The sequence below is a fragment of the Pelodiscus sinensis genome, chromosome 2 (assembly GCF_052426305.1).
Source record: "Pelodiscus sinensis isolate ZL-2025 chromosome 2, ASM5242630v1, whole genome shotgun sequence".
Taxonomy (NCBI): Eukaryota; Metazoa; Chordata; order Testudines; family Trionychidae; genus Pelodiscus; species Pelodiscus sinensis.
Window position 1 is genome coordinate 239378424 of NC_143053.1, and position 13976 is coordinate 239392399.

Consider the following 13976-nt stretch of genomic DNA (forward strand, 5'->3'; position numbering starts at 1 on the left):
GACACTGCTAGGTTGATGGAAGAATTCCTTAATATCTCCTCATATGGCAATCCTATTCAACATATCCATAAATGATCTGGAGAAAGGGGAAAACAATGAGGTGGCAAAATATGCAGATAACACAAAGCTCCTCATGATACTGAAGTCCAAAGCAGACTGAAGAGCTAAATAAAATATCACACAAGTACGTGACAGGGCAACAAAATGGCAGATGAAATTCAATGTTGATAAATGCAAAATAATGTATATTGGAAAATATAATCCTAACCATATCTACAAAATGATGGGGACTGAATTAGCTATGACCACTCAAGAGAGCGCTCTTGAAGTCATTGTAGATAGTTCTCTGAAAACATCCACTCAGTGTGCAGTGGCAATCAAAAAAACAAACAATACTGGGAATCATTAAAGGGCTAGAGAATAAGACAATATCTTATTGCCTCTAGCCAGGGTACGCCCACATCTTGAACACTGAGCACAGCTCTGGTCATCTCATGTCACAAAAGATACCTTAGCACTGGAAAAATTTCAGAAAAGGGCAACAAAAAGTATTAGGAAAAAATTACTAAGGGGAGATATGATAGAGGTCTATAAAATCATGACTGGTGTGGAAAAGTTGAAAATAAAGAAAAATTATTTACTCCTTTCCATAACAGAAGAACTAAGGGTCACCAAATTAAATTAATGGGTAACTGGTTTAAAACAAATAAAAGGAAGTGGAACTCCTTGCCACATGATGTTGTGAAGGCTAACACTACAACAGGGTTCAAAATAATACTAGATTAAATTCATGGAGGATAAATCCATCAATGGCTATTAGCTAGATGGGCACAGATAGTACCCTAACCTCAGTTTATCAGAAGCTGGAAATGGGCAACGGGATGGATCACTTGATCACCTGTTTTATTTATTCCCTTGGGGGCATCTGGCATTGGTCACTGTCAGAAGACAGAATACTGGGTTAGAAGGACTGTGGGTCTGGCCCTGTATGGCCCTTCTTATGACTTCCATCTGTTTTCTTAAAACAAGACCCATTCCATCCTCTTATCTCCAACCTGTCCCATCACCTTTCCCACCCTGTGCTCCTCATCCAAGTCCCATTCTCCTTCCTCACCTAGATGTTCCATGTCTCTACTCCTCAGGCTTCTCATCCTAGCCCCCATCTTCTTGCCTAGCATGTCCTAATCTTATACTTCTAGACATTTCTTCCAAGTATTACTGCAACTCATATTCCCATTGCCTAATCTTCCCATCAGCACCTATTCTCACTACATCTCAACTCTCCTCACTCAGGTAGTCTGAGGTCCCTCCTCAGTTCCCCTAGCAATCAGTTTGTATAGTCTCCTCCCAAAATAATATTTCTCACAACCAACTAGTTCCCTGCTTTGCTTGTGGAACCAGAAAGGACAATGTGGAATGGTTACATTTTACTGATGACTCTACATGAACATTTTAGGATGGATTTGAACTCTGCTAGGTGTTTCTATAGTAACTGCAATTCTTTATTTTACAAGGATGTTCTAATCTACAAGATTACTTAAACTTGCTTTCAGTTTATTTTAAGTGAGATCGGTGGTTTCTTTCCGTCTCTAAATTGATAATCGGAAAGGTGCTACACAAATTAAAATAATGCTGTACCTGTTTTAAAAATAGTTTCTTTCAAACACAAAAATCAACTTTATACATTTCTGGGAAAAAAAACACATGGAGGATATTTATAATCTGTGCAACAAGATGCAATTAAAGACTTGCTTGTACGAAACTGGAAAAAATGGAAATAAAAAATATCTGAAGCCCTTTTTAATCCACATTGAACTGTCAGCATAGCAAATTACAGCATAGAAATCATATTTTCAGGAGCAGTTTTAGCCCTTTTCCAACAGCAATCTTCCCTTAATTCCCTTGGAAACAGAATGAGAAGAGAAGAAAGAGACCAGGGATGAAAATGATGGTGGTACAGGGAATTACTTTCTGATAGACTGAAATACTGAGGTAACGGCAATACTAAGATAACGAAGACAGAGTTTATGAACAGTAAGTTACAAAACACTGTTGAATGATTTAATGTATTTTCAAACTGTAATGAAGAAACACTAAACATCTAAAAACAATCAGAAGAATACAAGTAAATAAAAACAAGTAATTTCACATAACATTTATAAATTCAGGATCTTTTCCAAAAGAAAGTGACTTTCACAGACTTACACAACAAATAAGATGTTTCACACCAAATTATTTTGACTCCAAAACATGTACAGAATTGAGTCTGTGAAAACCGATGTGCCCTGCTTTAGGGGAAACACCCCCCCCAAAAAAAGCATGCACATAAAATATTTGTTTTTGCCCAGTGATGCAACCAAGTGAAGTTCTGCATCAATACTGAAAATATGTAACAGCAACCTTCCTCCATTTTATGAAAAGCTTGACAATTAAATCAGCATTGATTAGCTCTCTTTAGAGCACTCCTGTTTCCATGCATGGCCAAAACTGAAATGATTACACATTCTGTCAGTGTAACATTGTTCACCACCAATCTTTGTCTTAATGGAAGGGGAAACTTATGGCCTCACTATTACATCCAAGTTTAAAAGTTAAAAGACGGTACAATATCTAGCACCTTGGCTGGTTCCCCCAATTCCATCCCCAAAGAAAATGAGTTAGTGTATACTTATTTCTTGTATTAGAGGTTGATGTATCTGGTGTTATAAAGGTCAGCAGCCTCAGGAAGTAATGGCAATTAAATGGCATAGATACCAATGGTCCCATGTTACATATGTATATGTTAACAATAGTTTGGGATAGTAGCATCACTATTAATCTTCCCTTCAACCTAAGCTTGTCAAATCCATGCAAACTAAATGGTTAATCATTGCTTAGGATACTGGTCATGGACCAACATGTAACTCATCTGATTCCATTAGGAAGAGGTGAACATGGGAAAAGTGTCAATTGTTTTTTAAGCATCCAGACTGTCTCTGTGCTTATATTTATCGTCTTTCCTCTGACAGATGTTTTAGTCATTTTTTAAAAAAGCATGTCTGCAGCCCAACACCAAGCCAGTGTGCATTCCCAGGAAAGTAAAAAAATCTGAGTTTAAATTCCATCTTCCAAATTATTAGAAAAAAAAAGTAAATAAAAATTACTGAAGACACTGTGCCAGTGTCTTTTAAATATGTCTTCTGACACCAGCAGTTAAAGCCTGCAGCTGATCACCTGAACCTTTTACTGATAAGTATGAGAGTGGGTCAGTTGTGACAAGTCTTCCAGTTTACATATATATAGTAACTCCGAAAAAACAAATCAAGCTACTGAAAAATTTTCTGCTCTATGAAGTCACTATATACATTCTCTTATAACCTCCCTATTAACAACCTCACCCCTTACTATTCTTTTACAGTTTTATGCTTCAGCTTACTTCTAGAACCCCAATTTTTTCATATTTACTTAATGATGCATTTATTCTTCCCTCCTACTCCATCATCATGCCTTCAGATATTAACAAATGAAAGATCCAGTTAACACATCAGCCTTTCAACTTCAATCTAAACAATTTTGCAGAGGACTCAAGCTCGGCTATTGCTTCATATTATCATAAGTATGTGATTAAAAGATCATAATACTTAATGTCTTGTGGCAATCCGCTTTAAACTCGGCCTATTCTATAAAAAGCCACCATCAGATTACTTTGATCTTTCATCTTATGCTGTGATATGTCAGACAGTTAGGGGCAGCTAAAAGGTCTGTGTGAAGCAGCCTCTCCACTCCCTCTGAAAATGTCACCTGCCACATGAATTTGCTTATTTGACCAACAGCTGGCAATAACTCAACACATTACCATTATAACAAGGCTAAACACAGTGAAGAGTCAAGTCAGCGTAAGATCACTTGGGAGTACGGAGGGAAAAGCTACAAAATTATTCCTTCTGGAATGGAGAAAAGACTGCAGCAGCCCTAGTTAGAACTGAAAGAACAAATATGACAATGTTTATCTGTGGTATTCTCCCATTAGCCATAAGTGTAAATTATTTTAAAAATCACATTTGGTATGATTGTCTTTCCTCATCTTGAAGACAGCATTTCAGACACAGACCCAAAAGCACTTTTTCGAGACTTCAGAAAAACTCAACCTATCCTGACCAAAATTCATTTTCTGAGGTAGTACTCATTTTCTTCATATTGCTGACTGAAAATAAAAAACTAGGGAAATTAACCCATTTAAAAATGTGTTTATGAAGATATAAAAACAAAGTTTCCTTTCCAGACAGGTCACCAAAAAATGGCAAATCATTCCTGTATAAATCAACTCACATTCATTGGAACAGCTGAAATTTTCATAAATGATTTATAACAATAGCCATAAACTAAAGTGCTTTAAAATTTGCTTGAATAGATTTCAGTGATTAGAAACATAATATTTTGGCTATTTGCTAGTGTGAGGTGCTATCAGATTGGAACGAGCTTTATGGACAAAGAGCAGAATGAAAATTTCCTTGTTCTTTTTCAAGAAATGTACAAAAACATCCTGAATGTTTTAATGCAGCATTCTATGCACACAAGAGGTTGCTTGTTTTTTCTCGCTCAAATTCATGTTTTTTATCCAGTAACTAGAATAAAATTGGAGTTGAAGGTACACTACACTGCATCATTAAAAATCATACTTCAGACATATGCAAACAAGAAAATGTTTACCATGATACTATTACTGAAATTCACACTTCTTGAAGTTCAGACCTGCAGAATCCTTTTAACACAAGGCAGATATGTAAAATTATGGAAAATGCAATATACTACTATATATTCTTCACAATTAGTATATAAATTTCACATTTAAGTCATAAGTGTAATGCCTTATTGTTCATCTAGCAAATGCTGAATAACTTATGAACACATATGTGCTCTATATATCAGTGAACCTCCTTTCTACTGACCAGTGGATGCTAAGATATAAAAATTCATACACAAGACAAACTTAATTTTTTAAAAAGTCACATTTTCTGTACATTACATGCAAATGGTGCACAATGTGGTAACAATAACATCTGCAAAGCACTCCTCTTAAGGGAGAACTTTTACAACGAAGGCAGACAAATATTCAGAAGAGTCTGCAAAGAGAGTTTTACAAGTCCATGGCAACAAAAGCAAAAAATTTTCCAGCATTTCATTTTTCCTGCAACAGTGCAGGGATGTTGATGTTCCAGCCAATAGCCTGACGATCGAACCCACAGGTAAAGAGGTTACATATTGGATGGTCTTCACTCCAAGCTGAACAGCATACCATTCTTCTATGGCCCTATTATAATTTAAATGAATAAATTAGTATTAAACAAGGAACATTTTTTAAATTAGCAACCTATTAACTATACTAATTCGTGATGAACTGATGTACCTGTTTGCATGTGCCAAATAACCTACTGAAATGTATTTTTATATGATCTAACAATTTATACCAGGATGAACCTTCTAGTATCTTGAGTTCCAGTGTTTAACAGAACCCAAAATATTTTTAATTTTTATTAAAAATTCTCAGTCACTCTACTGCCATGAATACTTCTGGCAAAAAAAAAATAGCTCTCATATTTAATCAAGCACATTTGGCAAGTTTTAGTGCATGCAAAAAAAGGAAGTTAATAGTCCCTGCTCTAGACCATGATAGTTTGTAAAATGAAAGCTTTAATGGTATGAAGTCTGACGTGGAATATCATTTTCAGGAATATCATGAAAGAAAAAATAGCTTTGTTTAGAAAAGCATGCACTGGGCATAATGAAACTTTCTACAAAAACTTTCAAAATCATTTTAGTCTGACTGTACAGATCTGTGCTGCTGTTATTGAAGTATTACAAACCTAAAATAACATTTACAGTCTAGACAAATCTACATTGTACAGAAATAGAGAAATTCTAGAGAAATACTTGGGTTTCAACAAGTCCTGAAGGACTTTATTCCTTTTACTTATGGCTTGCAAAAAATTATATTACAAATATAATAGCAAAGAGCACAAAAAACTTTCAATCCCCACCCCATATCTATAATCTTAAAGATCTATTAAGAAGCATGAAAATCCTCAATTTAATCCTCAATCTTCTGTTGAGCTGTGTTGCTGCAACCTGCTTAAATTACTTTCCTGATGCATTTAAAAATTAAAACAGGATTAATGATGTTTTTAGTTACACCAAGTACAAGAGATAAACTGACCAACTTGTCTCTCAAATACTGTCCTCTAACAGTGTGTCTACCAACAACAAAACACCCTATGGCAGAGAGTTTCAGAGCCCAGATCAACTGATCCAGGCGCTAAATATAGCAGAGGAGAAGTTTGGGCTCAGGCACGAGATTAACCCTCTCTCACTGGGTATCAAAGCCTGAGCTCCAGCCCAATCCTGAATGTGAACATTCTATAAAAACAAGGAGCTCTGTGGCACCTTAAGGACTAACAGATTCATTTAGCATAATATTTCAAGGGTTAAAACTACTTCATCAGATGCACTGGAGTGGAAATTACAGAGGTATATGTACTAGTATACTAAAAGAAGGGAAGTTATTTGTCAAGCCTGGGACCAATGTTAATGAGGTCAATTGAATCAGGGTGGATGTGGCTCACTTCTAGCACCTGATGAGGTATGAATACCAAGAAAGGGAAAATTGCTTCTGTAGTGAAATAACCACCCTAAATCCTTATTCGGTACTAATTTGATCATGTTAAGTTTGCAAATGAAGTGCAACGCTGCTGTCTCTCTGTAGTCTGGTTTTGAAGGGTTTTTTTTGTAGAAGGGTAGCTATTTTTAAATATATTATTGAGCGTCCAGGAAGGTTAAAGCATTCTCCTACTGGTTTTTATATGTTGCCTTTCTTGATGTCTGATTTGTGTCCATTTATCCTTTGGCGCAGACACTGTCCAGTTTGGCCAATATACATAGCAGAGGGGCACTTCTGGCACATGATGGCATAGATCACATTAGTGTATGTGCAGGTGGATGAGCCCCTGATGGTGTGCCTTATGTGATTAGGTCCTGTGATGGTGTCGCTTGTATAGATAGATGGACAGAGTTGTCAACATTTCTATATTTAGCCCTGTAGCATGTGCCCAAATCAGCTGACCTCACGAAACACTGCTATAGTTTTTTGCTGCTGTTGTTGTTGTACAGAGGCACCCTAATATGGATCCTAAAATTAAATACATACAAAAATAAATTAATGGAGATTGCCTATCTCCTAGAACTAGAAGGGACCTTTGAAAGGTCATGGAGTCCAGTCCCCTGCCTTCACAGCAGGACCAAGTACCATCCCTGACAAATTTTTGCCCCAAATCCCTAAATAGCCTCCACAGGGATTGAACTCACAACCCTGGATTTAGCAGGCCAATGCTCAAACCACTGAGCTATCCCTGCCCCCAAAGCTATCCCTTCCATGATCTTTATCCCTCCTAAAGATCATGTCTCACCTGAAAGGTAAGTTCTTCAGCCACACAGTATCTCTTAAAACCATGCAGGGACACTGGTACTTCTAGCTCAGATTGTAGAGTATTAATGACTGAATCATCAATAACCTGGGTCCTGTCTGTCTAACTGATCTTGCCCACCTAGGGATGTAAGCGACCCATTGACTATACATAGTACCATACAGCAATGTTGTAAGCTGCAGAGTTTGTAACATACTTTTAGGCCCCACGGAATACTTGAAAGACTCTATATAATTGAAGTATTAAGTAAGTTCACTCTAATTTTAAGTGGTAGTTATTGTTAGAACAAATGACTGTCTATTTGTGTAAATTCTGAGTCATACCAGCTAATTTTTCATGATTTTACTACTACACTCCTCCAGAACTTATACAAAAAGAAAGAAAATGGCTTTGGTTTGTTTTGGATTTTTTTTTTACCTACCCATCAGTTCTATTGCTAAATCTCAAATACAAAATGGATATTAGAACAAGCATGGGGAAAAAAAGCATTACTACAAAAAATTTCAGTTTGCAGGATGGACAGACGCATTTTTTTCCTTATAAACTAAACAAATGTAATATGCAATCACTGAGAAACAAGGAATTTCAAGATGTTCTGTAGTCAAATCACTTTTCAGAGCAGATCCATGTTCTAAGATTGATAGATCGATAGATGATACTCTACATTTAGACTTTAGGGGTATGTCTACACTACCCTCCTAGTTCGAACTAGGAGGGTAATGTAGGCATACCGCACTTGCAAATGAAGCCCGGGATTTGAATTTCCCGGGTTTCATTTGCATAAGCGGGGAGCCGCCATTTTTAAAACCCCGCTGGTTCGAATCCCGTGCAGCGCGGCTACACGGGGCACGAACTAGGTAGTTCGAACTAGGCTTCCTAGTTTGAACTACCGTTACTCCTCATTTCACGAGGAGTAACGGTAGTTCGAACTAGGAAGCCTAGTTCGAACTACCTAGTTCGTGCCCCGTGTAGCCGCGCTGCACGGGGTTCGAACCAGCGGGGTTTTAAAAATGGCGGCTCCCCGCTTATGCAAATGAAACCCGGGAAATTCAAATCCCGGGCTTCATTTGCAAGTGCGATATGCCTACATTACCCCGCTAGTTCGAACTAGCGGGGTAGAGTAGACATACCCAAGGGGATTTTTAAGCATTCATCTCCTCATTTATAAAACTGAAAAAAATCAGAAACACATCAGCAACAGATAAGTCAAGGTGAAACCAGCTAAACTGAAGATATACATCACACATTTTTGTGGACTCAGTTAAAAAAATAAAAAAAAATAATTATCTGTTCCAAAGTTTATATGAAGATTTCCCCAAGTTTAGAAAAGTCAAAATGTACTGTATTAAATGCTAATTTTCAGTAACTGACAACATTTTCACTCCAGAAATTCAGCTACCTGTCTGTTACTGCGAGGAAGCCGTGCTAATCGCACTCCTGACATGTCGAATAATCTAACCTGACGGTTGTCATGTGGAAGGGCAATGATTCTTTGGCCAACACATACATTAATCCTGCACAGAAAAGATAAAAGTAGGTTATGTACAAAACGGAACCTGACAAACAGAACTTGACAGTACAAGTCTGAATTCATTGGCAGTGATGTGGTTGAATATTTACTATTAAATATGAACAGTATAATGAGTGTATTACAGTTAAGATTGTTATTGAATAAGCTTGATCACCTGCACACACACACAAATGCATAATTAACCACAGAAATCCCAGGAAAGTAGAATAATCTGCTTTATAAGTAGGCTTGTTACAAAATCAACCCAAGCTTTGTTTTCACTTGATAATTGACTAAGTTGAGGTTCAATACATTTTAAATTGTTAACTCAAATAATCATTTGTTTACCTGTTTACCGCAGAGTCTGTACGGATAGTTGCAATAGGAGATCTCATATTTTTCAAGTCCCAGACTTTTACAGTACGGTCATCACTACCCGAAACAACATTGTCACCCACTGTGAAAACAGCCGATGTCACGGTGCTAAACAAAAAAAAACAAAAAACAAAAACCCAAAGCTTCAGAAAGAGTTAAGGAAACTTGATTTCATGTTCTTCTGTTAACTACTCTTATGTGTTATTTGCAATAGATAATTTTAAACCAAAATGACTAAAATTAAGAAAAAATTCAACTGAGAGATACTAGACTTTAAAATAAATTCTCAGGCCAGGTCCACACTATGAGGGAAGATAAGCTTAAGATACACAATTCCAGATATGTAAAAAACACAGCTGGAGTTGACGTGCCATAAACCAAGCTTCGGCACCATGCTCACAGCAGGAGGTCAATGGGAGAAACGCTCTCGTCGACTTCCTTTACTTCTTGTGAGGATTAGGAGTATCGGCACTGACAGGAGCATTCTCAGAATTTGATTCAGTGTGTCTTCACTAGATCCACTAAATCGAATCCCAGAAGATCAACCGCCACAGCATTGATATTCCCTCAAGTGGAGACATGGCCTTAGTGGACATTAGGTAAGCCAGGTCACATGGGACACAAAGCTAGATTGCACAAAACACTGGAGGAAACAAACACTGTTGAGGAAAATGATCCACTGATGCAGATAAGAGTAGAGAAACTAACTGATCATAAGAACTGCCATATAGGTCAAACCAATGGTTCATCTAATCCAGTATATAATTTTGAATAGTGGCCAGTACAAGAGCTTTAGGAAGAACTGAAAGAGCAGGACAATTTTGAAATGAGGTACTCCATCCTCTCCTTACAATTTCTGGTAGTCAGAGATCTGGGGGGTTATCCATCCACAGTGTTGCATCTCTGACCCTCTTGGCACATAGCCATTGATAGATCTATCCTCTTTTAACTTACGTAGGTCTTTTTCTGAAACCAGTTATACTTTTGGCTATCACAACATCACAAGACAATGAGCTTCACAGGTTAACTGTGTGAAAAAGTATTTCCTCTTGTTTGCATTAAATTGTTGCCTATTAGTTTCACTGGGTGATTCCTGGCTTTTGTCAGAAAGGGTAAAACAACTTCTCTATTATTTTTTTCCAAACCATTCATGATTTTATAGACTTTTAATATATGCCCCTGCCCACCTTTGTCTCTTTTCTAAGCTGAACAGCCCTAACTCTTTTAGTCTCTGCTTGTACAGAAGCCTCTCCCTGCCCTCTGTTCATTTTTGCTGCCCTTTCTGATCCTTTCCCAATTACACAATATCCTTTCAGTGGTTCAGGGATTGGGAAAGGGGGGAGCTGGGTCACCTTGTGCCCCCCCCCCCCCCCGGGGCAGTTTGGGAACACAAGCTTTAGAGCGAGGGTGGGCAAAAGGGCCTCCATGGGCTGGATCCAGCCAGCGGAGGCCCTGCCCCTCCCCCAGGCCAATCAGGGCCTGGGGGCAGGGGAAGCACGCAAATTCTCCTCCTGCCCTGCTCCCACCCTGCAAGGATTGCACAGTGCTTAGAAGCGCCGCATGCTTCTGGCAGGGCAGGAGACTTTGTGCGCACCACCTCTCCCCCTCTTCCCCGCCTCCAGACTAATTAAGAGATTTTGCATGCTCCCCCTGCTGCCCTAGGTCAATCAGGGCCTGAAGAGGGGGAGCACATGAAGTCTTTCACTCCCTGCCCCTGTCCTGCAAGGGAGCACCACGCTTAGAGTCAAACACCAGCGGCACTCCCTTGCAGAGTGGTGGCAAAGAGCGAGAGACTTCACATGCTCCCGAGCGAGAGACTTCACATGCTCCTCCTCCCCAGGTCCTGATTCACCTGTGGGCAGCAGAGGGAGCACGTGAAGTCTCCTCCCACTGCCAGGGGCGTGGGTATCTAGAAGGAACTGCCAACTGTTCAGAACAGCTGGCGGTTCTCTGGGGGAGGATGGGGAGGCAATGACTTTGCATGCTCCCCCACCCCCAGACTAATCAGGGTCTGTGGGTGGGGAAGCACAGAAGTGTCCTGGCCCCACCCCTTCTGCCTTAGGCCCTGCCCCTTTCAGGGCAGCCTAGGGCCACTTCAAACATTTCTTAAGTGGTCCCCGGTCAAAAATTATTGCCCACTCCTGCTTAGAGAATGGGTGACTAGAGTTACACACAAAATTCAAAGGGGAAGGGCACCGTGATTTATATAGCAGTATTATGGTATTTTGTGTTTTATCTATCCCTTTGTAATGGTACCCAACACTAAGTTAGGTGTTTTGACTGATGCTATGAACTGAGTTGAAGTTTTCCAAGAACAGTCCGTGGTGATGCCAAGATACCTTTCTTCAGTGGTAAACCATTTATATATGAGTGTGTAGTTGAGACTGGGGAAATACTGTGCATTACTTTACACTTATCTGTGTTGAATTTCTTCAGCCATTTTGCTACCCAGACACTCAGTTTTGTGAGATCCCTCTGGAATTCTTCAGTCAGCTTTCAACTTCACTATCTTGAATAATTTCATATCATTTACAAATTTTGCTACTTTACTGTTCACTCTCTTTTCAAAATCACTGATGAATACACTCTACAGCATGGATCCCAGTACAGCAGACTCCACTATTTGCCTCTCTCCATCTTGAAAGCTGCCTTTTGTTTCCTAACTTTTAATTTCTGATCCACAAGCAGAGCTTTTATCTTATTCCACAACTGCCTAGTTTCCTTGAAAGCCTTTAGTGGGACTTTTTTTCAAAGGGTTGTTGAAAAACCAAGAATAGTACATCAACTATATTACCCTTATCCACATACTTGTTGACACCTCAAAGAATGAGTCAAAAATTCCCCTTTTATAAAAACTGTGTTGATTTTTCCCAATAAATCATGTATATCTACATCTGATCATTCTTTTCTTTAGTATAGTTTCTACCAATTTGCCCAGTTTTTCCATCTCTAATTTTAATCATCAAATCATAACATCCCTAATGAAGACCTCCTCATTCACGCTGTTCACTGTATAAAAGATAAAAAAACTAACCTATTCATTAAAAAGGAACAAATGCTACATTTAAAGGTAAACTGAGAAGACCCAACTTCAAGTTTCTGTACTTTTCCTGTCAAACGGCATTTTTAATAGTGCTCTAGTCATTTCTTTATCCACAACAGGAAAACAATTAAGTTCCTTTATATACCTGAACAGATGACGTTAAAAAATATTTCCAAACGTTTTGGTTTAAAATATTTTAGATTTATTTTATTTCATGCATACACGCACGCTCACTCACACACAATGGTATATAGATACATTTAGAGATGCATTTCTGATACTGGAAGATGATTTGATACCAGTGATCAGTTTTCTTCACTTGCTTTAGAATCATATAGCAAAAGAAATGGTAAATGATCATGCTGGGCCAGATCATCTGCTGATAATAAGGATGTGACCCATGATGCCTAAATCTGTGATATGGCAACATAAAAATAGCAATGTACCAGAACCCTTAAGAAAGGAAAACGTTGCTAAGAAAGGTAAATTCAGAATGTCAAATATATTGCTGAATTCTAAAGAAGGATGAAAATGTTATGAAAAGTGACCATAAGAGAGTACCCATTTAGTTGTTAAAATTAAAAAGACAGATCTCGAGGGGGTTGGCCTATTTCTTCAATTTTATTTCATTAACATACACAAATTCTCAACTAAGAATCTGTTGGCTAGTTTCCACCTATCCAATATGCTCAAGGCATTTTCTTCTCTCTCCTGAATCATTAAAGTACGCTTCTCAGCTCAGTTTCTATGGATGTGATTTAATGACCTATCCTGTAGCTGGGGTCAGGCACATCAATTTCTTGGAATTTAGTAATTTTAATTTAAGATGTCAGTTGTTCCTGTCATTTCTGTTGTACTGTGAGAATTTGATTTCATGTCTATTCAGACTACTGATTGAGATTAGCACTATCCAGGTCACAACGGACCAGTTTACGCAAGCCCTCTTAATTTAAATTGACATCAAATTAAACTCTAATTAGGACTCAACTCCACTGTATTAATGATACAAAGTTTCTTAATTCACTATTAGAGTGCAACTAAGCTATCCAGGGAAATTCACCCAGTATGAATCAAAGGTGTTCACTGAGCTCCATGTGCCACAGCATAAAAATAGCTACATCTGTGCACCTAAACCATGGGTGGGCAATAATTTGTGATGGGGCAGCTACTGCAAGATTCTGGCAAGTGGTCAAGGCTGTACTTTATTATGGAGGGGTTGTGGGGCATGGGATGGAAGGGAGCTTAACTTAGGAGACTGAGGTGCAGGGTGTGGGGTCTGACCGACTTTGGGTGAAGGAGGGGGTTGAGACCTCGGGCAAGGGATTGGGGTGTAGGGTCTAAGAGTGAGTTTGGGCACATGAGATAATTTTGGCCTGGGGGAAGGATGTAAGAGGGGGTGCAGAGTTTGGGAGGCAGTTGTGAGCTGGAGGAGGGGAACTGAGGGATGCAGAAGGTTTTGGTGGTGACTTGGGGCAGGCAGTTGGGAGAAGGAAGGAGGTAGGGTACCAGAGGCAGGTTGTGGCCAGGAGTCACTTACCTAGGCAACTTCCAGCCAACAGCCCTGCTGGACCCTGAGGCAGGCTTCCTGCCT

General features: G+C 38.9%; 1 protein-coding gene across 2 annotated transcripts in view; it reads right to left on the minus strand.

The window, feature by feature from the left end:
• Nucleotides 1-2047: 2047 nt before the first annotated feature.
• Nucleotides 2048-13976, minus strand: part of WDR37 (WD repeat domain 37) — a 93569-nt gene continuing 81640 nt past the window's right edge. For both annotated transcript variants that reach the window (XM_006111891.5, XM_006111890.5), the window contains 3 exons: nt 9316-9450; nt 8857-8971; nt 2048-5290 (listed from right to left, as the gene is read on the minus strand). In XM_006111891.5, coding sequence (XP_006111953.1) covers nt 5159-5290; nt 8857-8971; nt 9316-9450 — 382 coding nt within the window. In that variant the 3' untranslated portion in view covers nt 2048-5158. The remainder of the gene's footprint in view (nt 5291-8856; nt 8972-9315; nt 9451-13976) is intronic.